At 31.2% G+C, this 9034-nt stretch overlaps 1 protein-coding gene across 1 annotated transcript; it reads left to right on the top strand.

Annotated features, from left to right (window-relative positions):
• Nucleotides 1–1865: 1865 nt before the first annotated feature.
• On the top strand, nt 1866–6132 carry LOC131064114 (protein LEAD-SENSITIVE 1). The gene is made up of 4 exons (XM_057998140.2): nt 1866–2060; nt 3305–3764; nt 5418–5494; nt 5828–6132. Exons 1-4 carry the CDS (start codon nt 1967–1969, stop codon nt 5896–5898), a joined length of 702 nt encoding a protein of 233 aa, XP_057854123.2. The 5' UTR covers nt 1866–1966; the 3' UTR covers nt 5899–6132.
• Nucleotides 6133–9034: the final 2902 nt, after the last annotated feature.

The following is a 9034-nucleotide window of genomic DNA, read 5'->3' as shown; positions in this document are numbered from 1 at the left end:
GAGAGAAGGATACTAATTGCTTCCCACACTAATATTGTTTCTTGTTGCTTCTATTTGTTGGGTGTCAAATATTTATTTTATTTTTTGTAGGTTATTTTAATATTGAAATAGTTCTAAATAACTTCATTTCTAGATAATTCTATAGAGTTATTTTATTGAGTCTCAATTTCATGATTCTAGATGAATATTTTTATTTGTTTGATGGTTGTAGAGTCTAATTAGTTTTTCCTTTATAATTTTTTTATTTACATGAAGGAAAAGGTGAGTTGAGAGCTTTTGTTGAAGATATTTCCAAAAGGCACAAAAAATGAGTTGGTGCCAAACTTATAATTAGGATCGAGAAGATTTATTTTCTAGCTTAATACTATGCATTCTTAGTAGAAAAATGTTTCAAATTGTTCAAATTTCATAGGATTTATATAGTTAGCTTAAATGTTCTATAATTATCATGCTCCTACATCAAATCATTTTGAATTGAAATGCACTTTAACAAAAGGAATGTAAGTTTTCTATCTAAAAAACATTAGTTTAAACTATAGATGAAATGAGCTTGAATAGGTAGTCTTAGGTCTAATTACTAGCACTGATGTGGCCTAGTAAAACAATTCCATTCACTAAATTTATTGTTATAATCATTCTAAAGGAACGTGAAGTTGTAGTGCCATCATCTTGTTACTATGACAATGGATTAAGTGAACTTAAGACCTCATTTTGAAACTTAAAAAAAATATCTAGGCGTGTTGTAAATTGATTTATTATTCACTTAAAATGTAGATAATGAGAGATTGTGACATATTAGATGAAAGCTTGATTATGATCCCACCTCCAAATATCATGGTCAATCATTATCTATATGTGTTCATAATAGATACAATGTCATGCTTCACGGTGGACTTAAACAATAGACACTAAGCATTGACTTCTTCTTAGACACGGGCCTTACTGAAGTTTCTTATAAATACACTTTAGTTTTTACATATCTTTAAGGACCTTTTCTTAAACTTATATGTTTTGATTATTAGTAAAAGCATATTATATATTATATATATTATATTAATACTATGTATGTAAATTCTGATAATATTTAATATTAAATTATATTTATAAATTATATATATAATATTATATGATTTAATAAAATTTATAATTTAATATATAAATATAATATAATTTATATACAATTTATTTGTCTTTGGATGTGTAGTGTTGTGGTTAAAGCACTTTCTTGTTGAAGTGGCCATCAAGATTCACACTCAACCCACAAAAGATAGAGATAGTAGAGATGAGGTCCCCAATTTATGACCTCACCCATTAAAATATTACTTTTCTTTTTGTTTATTTTAATCTACCTCTATCTTTTCTCCATTTCAAAAAATTATTCTTTTCTTTTCCCTCTTTTCTTTTCTTTTGTCTATAAAGAATTCATCTACAATTCATTTTTACTTTATTCTCTTCATGATGATATTAAGAATAAATTCTGAATTGACTACGCTTCATTCAGACTACTTTCAGAATAACTAGTATCATGTGGTACTGTTTTAGGAACTGTATTCTCTCTTTTCTGCCCTCCATTATAATCGTCTCTTTGCATTGATTCAATAAAAAAAAATACGCAACCTTGCAATACCCAACGTCAATGTGAGATACAGTAGAGCATGAATTGTCCACATCACCTACAAAAGCCTACCCTGCCCTCTTTCAACGCCGTGGTTGTACACAGGAATAATAAACAAATACATTAAACTAATAAAAGAATCACCAGACGATTAACAGCAGATGAACATAGAACAAACAACAATTAAATGATCATTAAATGCTATTTATATAAATACTACGAATTATATTCCATGTTAGTCGAGTAGTACGTATAAGTACTATTCAATGATACCTTCCTTCTACTCAACTATACCTAAATTGCTGTGAAACATATGGCATTAAAATCCGTGCTGCAAGATCACTGGCTTTCATGGCTCAATCCATAGAGAGAGATGCCCTCAAACCTGGCGATCACATTTATTCCTGGAGATGGTGGAGTTGGTGGAGGAGTTATGCACACCATGGTAAGAGTGCACATGTTTTCTATTTTAATGCTCCAATTTTCAAGAAGAACTATTAGCGGTAGCAGCATATATGGTTTCTAGCGCTTTGTGTTCTTTTTATTATGATTGGTGTGGCTCTCTCAGTTTATGAAGGGTTCGTTTTAGGCAATTCTCAGTTTATCAAAGTTGTCATGGATTTGCCAGCTTATGTAGGTTTAGGTTCTATTGTTATCAGTTATTAATTTGACCATAATCAATTTCAGTGTTTTTTAATTCGCCAATGTAAATGAAATCAATGGTCGTCTCTGTACCACGAGGAACATTTTTCCCGATCTCAGAATCGTTAAATTTGGCAGCCATTTCAGGCTCCAGAAGTTCTTTTATCTAGATTTTATTTTATTAGTTTAATTAAAGAATGTAGGATTTCTAGTATGATCTGCATGAAGTGAAGTCATAAATAGGACATCTTATTTTTTTAAAGTCCATAATATCAATATTTGAGCAGCATCAACATGAAAGTTTAATATTGTAGAGTAAATAAAAACAGAAAATCTGTCATTACAATAGTCTAAAGGGATTTGAATTTTGGTGACAACAACAACAATACCACACTTTAACTATCACATTATGAGATGAATTCTGATATGTAGATTTTATTGAAAACAAGGGAATTCCTTTGTATTTTAATAAAATTAAATTGTGGTAGATATTTTGACCAAAAAATTTGTTGTTTTTAGATACAAATTTATTCCAAAAATGTATTTGTATTGCCAAATAATTGGAGGGTATTATTGGAAGATTATACTTGATTGTGCAAATGGGACTCTATCGGTCTGATTTGGATGGCTTCAGACATTTATTTGAGTAAGTCACTGCTTGTTCCTAAGCCTAGTAGGTGGCACCTATTTACTCTTTGGTGACTGGTTAAAGATTTTTATAAGGTTTTACATCAAATTTAAAATTATCTTGAATAAAGAGTCAAAGACTGAGGAGTATTCATTCTATCAAAGTCATCTTAAAAATCATCTGGACTTCATCTCTTATGATGATGGAGTCTTGTATTCAACAAGACTTGGTTCTTAATAGATTCATTTAAAACCTTTCAACTTCATCCACAATCAAAGATCCATTAATTTAAAGAAAAATTGATACAAGATTTTCTATCCTTGAATTCCCTCTACTACTTATATATGGCTTAGATTTGTGCAAGTCACATTGAAATTTGATTTGTTTATTCTCTAAATGTTTTGTGAATTGAGAAACAGGTATATACGTTGAGGAGAATCGAGTGATTCATTTCGTACCTTCCGTTAAATCCTCTTCATCTTCAAAGATGAGTTCAGGTAAGCAATGCCCTGATTGTGGGTACGATGGACAAAGCAGAGTAATAAAGACCTGCTTAGATTGTTTTGTGAATGGAGGAAAGATCTACCGATATGAGTATGGGGTTTCAACAAAGCAATATAAAAAGAATGGAGAACCTTGCCACACTGTGGTAGCAGAAAAATCCAGAAATACAATAATTCATCGAGCACGCTACCTTCTTGGACATGGATTTGGGGATTATTCTCTGACTGATAACAACTGCGAAAATTTTGCTATCTATTGCATGACAGGAATAGAAGGCATTATATCAGGGCAAGTCGACAAGAACTGGAACTTTATTCAGCTTGCCCGCTCTTTGTTTTATTTCGGGTTCGGAGAAACTGGAGAGGAATATACCAGGTAAGAAAATGTCCAAAGTGAAGAAACTTTTACATAAGCTAAAATGATTTTTTTTTTAGGATCTATTTTTATAACTCACTCACACACAAATTCTTTGTTTCTCTCTCCCTAGTTCTATTTCTATCTCTATCTCTATCTCTCTATCTCTATATTTATTTCTAACTATTCCCCTTTTATCTTTTTTTTCAAATATCTCCTCTCCCTCTCTCTATGTATATATTTACTTATCTCTACTCTCTATGTATCACCTCCTATATCTTTACCTTTGTATCTCTCCATCTCCCCCTCTCCCATTATCTCTCTTTTTTTATCTCTATTTCTCCACATCTCTTTCACTCTCCCCTTCTAAACATCTTTCTCTCTCTCTCTCTCCTCAACACTATTGGTAGGAAGTTGAAGCATTGCATCCCTTGTTTAAAAATATATAGAGACAATTTTAGTTATGAGTAGTTGTTGTAAGGAAGTATAAGATGTATAAAAATAATTTTGTACACTAATAATTTCAAATCTGATCTAAAATTATTACAGAAAGTAGAGAAATATGTTGAAAAAATAATAAGCAATCAAATTTTACATCATGATCAATATAGGGAAGATCTTTTTAGAGAAAAAGTTTTTAGAGGAGTTTCATCAACATACAACAAGCAATAATATGGACAACATTCTAATTTCTGTGTATTGATAAAGTCTCAACATACAAACTACTATTTCAAAGTCTCAATATTTTCACAAATATGTAATACAAGTTACCACAAATAGTATTATAAACCAAGTGTTAATATCATAGCTCAAAACTAGACATTGAAAATGGGCATTTAAATCCAAATAGCTCTAAAAATAGAGAGATAGATTCACAAACCCCTCACACATTTAGAACCTCTATGAATAATATTGCTACATGACTCACATCTATATTATTCATCAAACACAACTACATATGCTAGTTGTTTTGACAGCTAATTGAATTGTTGAATGTTCAACTTCCAGATTTCAAATCCTCCATTGAACTATTGGACACCAATCCTCACATGTATGTCTCATAACTAACATATGGTTTCTTTAACCTTAATGACATATAATTTCTTTGATCCAAAATCACCTTAAACTATTGAACATCTAATTATCTTCTATTGCACCATTGCCTATCTTAAAAATGTTGACCTCTTCAAAATAAGATAAGTTCTTTGACTTCAATAAAATCATCATCACTATCAATATCTAATGATTCTTCTGCAGGTCTCAACTCATCAACTTATTTCTGCCCCACAGAGGATCTCTTTAAACATACACCAAACAAACTTTAACAAGAGGATAGTTCTAATACAAAATTAAAAATGTAATAGCAGTAAAAACACATAGAATAGAACTGTTGTATAACTTACTGATTTTTCTATCAAAATTACATATTTATATGTACAAGATAATTCAACAACTTCCTAAAAAAGTATTATAAAATTTGACAATTGTAACTGATCGATAGCTAAATGAAAGTTCATTTATTGAACCTATTCAAACTCCGATGACACCTAAACAGCATGAGCATAATTTAATTATGAATTAGTCTCTAGCAAGTATGTTGGTAAATGTTTTATTGTTGAATCCCGCTGCGCATGTGTAGGTCTGTATTGACGGATTCATTTTCTATGAATTCAGGGAAGATATGGGAGATTCCAGTGAAGGATTTTGTGAAGCTATCCAAGTTGGAGGATTTCCGAGAGAATACATGCAAGGTATGTGGTAGTAAGTGAATGTTTTCAAGAGAACATCAGCTCATATTAAACCATGAAGTGTTTATTAGTGTGGGTAGCAATACAAGTTGCATTCATCTACCGAATCTAGATCATTATCTTATGTCAAATGTGACTGCATATTTGCATTAGGGATATATTATATTATACTTTGATAAGGATCTGTTATATTATAATTTGATAGGGATCTATTATATTATACTTTGATAGATAGCCGCGCTATATTATACAGGGAGGACGCTGGTAAAGTTTGTGGAATTTGCTTTACAGCTATCGAAAGCTTCCTTTACAGTCCCGTATTTTGTAATCTTGCAGGTAGCACTTCTCCTTCTCTGTGGAAAGGCGTAGCAGAGGAGTTTTGTGCAGCCTACAAGAAGACCGTTTAGCTCTAAACGAACTGAAGATGCTGTTTTCTTCCCTGCTCCCAAAGACGAGGATATTTTGGGGCAGTGTAGGCCCTTAATATGATATACATTTCCATTGGTTTGGATTTGGTTTTTGATTTTGAAAGTTTCCTCCATTTTCCTGTCGTGGTTTGATATTCCATAGTGAAAGACAACAAACGACTTAAAAAGTGGCAATATCTGACTTAATTGGATGGAGTTTTGACGCTTTTTGCATGTGCATTGATTCTATTGCTGTAAAGTTCTCAGATTGTTAGATTGCTTTCTATTGAATGAGCAACTATTTATCATTTTCATTGTATTTGTATTGATTTTTTTTTTGTGTAGTAATAAAATCTGTAACTTATTATCATATGATTATTATGAATAGATTCAATTTTTTTGGATGGAGTATTAATTAAAAATATTCATTTAATTTGAGCTTTGTCAATGAGGATTTGGTTCAATTTATTTCATATTATATGGTATTCTTAGTACAATTGAATCATTGTGTTTACTTAGTTTTTTAAGAAATTATGGTTGCAAGCATTGTGTTTTGTGGGTATGCAAATGTGAAAGTGTAGACAAAACGCAGGATGGTCTCAAAAAGATATCATCTCACTTAATACAATGATTGCAAAATATGGACATCATAACCTTTACTACCATCTATCCACATTGAAATGGAAGCTTGAAAACTATGCATGAGCATCCATCTCAGCACTATATATGGATGGACAATTGCAGGTTATTGAAAGTAGAGAGAAAATATTAGAAACTCAGACCTTCGTATGCTACAACAAACAGAGAATAAACCTTTTATTATTCATTAACAGTCACAGAAATGATTACATTGCTGCCTCATTTATAGAGGACTTCACACCACCTATACTAGGAGTGAAAAACTAAGAAGAAGTTTCTAACAAAACAATTTTGCCACACGTGGACAACTGAAAAACAGTTGCATAAGAAGACTGACACAAGTTTAGAAAATGTGAAAATTCAAACCAAAGTTAATTTATTTATGACTGCAGAAATGAGGAGAAATTACTAATTACTAACATTCTCCCTTACTTTCTTTTACTAATAGCTTCAGCATCTATTATTCCCAATTTTTTTTCGTAAATATTTAAAGTTCTCTATATGTAATGTCTTAGTGAAAATATCAGTTAACTGATCTTCTAATCTACAAAATTCCAGATAGATTTTTTCATTGTTGACTAATTCTATGATAAAGTGATATCTCATATCAATGTCCTTACTTTTGTTGTGAAAAATATGATTTTTTGATAGTGCAATTGCTAATTTGTTGTAACAAAAGATTTATGTTGGATCCTCTTGTGCTCACAATAGATCTTTCAATATTCTTGTCATCTAGATTGCTTGACATGTTGCTAATGTGGCTTCTACATACTCAGCTTTAGCTGATGAGAGTGTCACTATGGGTTACTTTTTTTGATGCTTCATTAGTTTTGGAATATAAAATTTTATATCCTTTTGTTCCTGCAACATATCTGAGTATCCTTTTTCCAACTTGCCAATGAGAGTCTTGAGGTGAATCCATAAACCTTGAAATCAAGCTAACACCATACATGATATCTGGCCTTGTAGTTGTGAGATACATTAGACTTCCAACAAGTCTATTTAACAAATTTGGATCAACATTTGACCAATTATCTTCTTTGCTAAGTTTTTCTCTTGTTGCAACTATAGGAGGTGTTTGTTTATTGTTCAACATTTTGAATTTTCTTAAAATATACTTGGCATGCTTAGATTGACAAGTAAAAATTCCTTTATCAAATTGAACAACTTCAAAGCTTAAGAAATATCCCATCAAACCCAAATCTGCCATTTCAAATTCTTTCATCATTGCTGACTTGAACATGTCCACAAACAAATTACTCGTAAAAATCAAATCATCAACACACATGAAAACAGTCAAAACTTGATTTTTTTGATTGATTTTTATATACAATGTAGGCTCAATATTTCTTTTATTGAATCCTTCACTCAATAGATATGTATCAATTCAACTATACCATGCGCTAGGTGCTTGTTTCAAACCATAGAGTGCCTTTTTCAATTTACACACTTTACGTTCATGCCCATGTACCTCATTTCCAAGTTGTTGTTGAACAAAAACTTCTTCTTCAAGAAAACTATTCAAGAAAGTTGATTTCACATCCATTTGAAAAACTTTCCAATTGTTTTGTGTAGCTATTGCTAAAACCATTTGAACTGTATCTAGTCTAGCAACTAGAGAAAATGTTTCATTATAGTCTGTATACCACATTGTTGTGAAAAAACTTTTGCTACCAATCTAGCCTTATGTTTGTAAATTTCACCTTCTACATTAAATTTGGTTTGATAAACCTATTTGACACCAATGCAATCCTTACCTTTAGGTAGATCCACAAGCTCCCATGTCTAATTTCTTTCAATAAAATCAATTTCTTCTTCCATGGCTTTGACCCAATGTTACTCCTTAATTGCTTCTTCAAGACACATAGGATCATGAGAGAATAAAGAAAAATTTGAGAAAAAAACCAAACTTTCTTCTCCTTGAACATATATCTCTTTCAAACTTCTCATTTTCTTACCTTTTAATGAGTAAAGTGTAGGATTTGACTCATTACCTACTTTTGGAGTGGGATGTTTTACATGACTTGATTATTGACCTTGCACATGAATTCTAGGTGGAGTGCTTAGTTCTGCTCAATTTGATCAATCACCTTGTTCTTAATTCACTATATGGTATTGGTGCTCCAGTTGTAACTACATTGTCAACATTTCTATCCTATGCTTCTTTCTCCTTAAATATGACATCCCCGCTAGTAATCATTTTCTTTGAAATAGGATTATATAATCTATAAGCTTTTGATTGCTCACTATAACCAATGAAAATATATTTTTCACTCTTATCATCCAATTTTCTCATTAATTCAGTTGACACTAAAACATATGCAACACATCCAAATATTCTAAGATGAGATACAATTTTTTTCTTACCACTCCATGCTTCTTATGGGATTCTATCTTTAACACTCTTCCTAGGACTTCTGTTTAAAATGTATATTGCATATGCTACCGCTTCAACCCAAAAGTCATTAAACAAAGTTTTATCCTTTAGCATACTTCT

The sequence above is a fragment of the Cryptomeria japonica genome, chromosome 5 (genome assembly GCF_030272615.1).
Source record: "Cryptomeria japonica chromosome 5, Sugi_1.0, whole genome shotgun sequence".
In the NCBI taxonomy this organism is placed as follows: Eukaryota; Viridiplantae; Streptophyta; class Pinopsida; order Cupressales; family Cupressaceae; genus Cryptomeria; species Cryptomeria japonica.
This window is presented reverse-complemented; position numbering and strand designations above follow the sequence as displayed.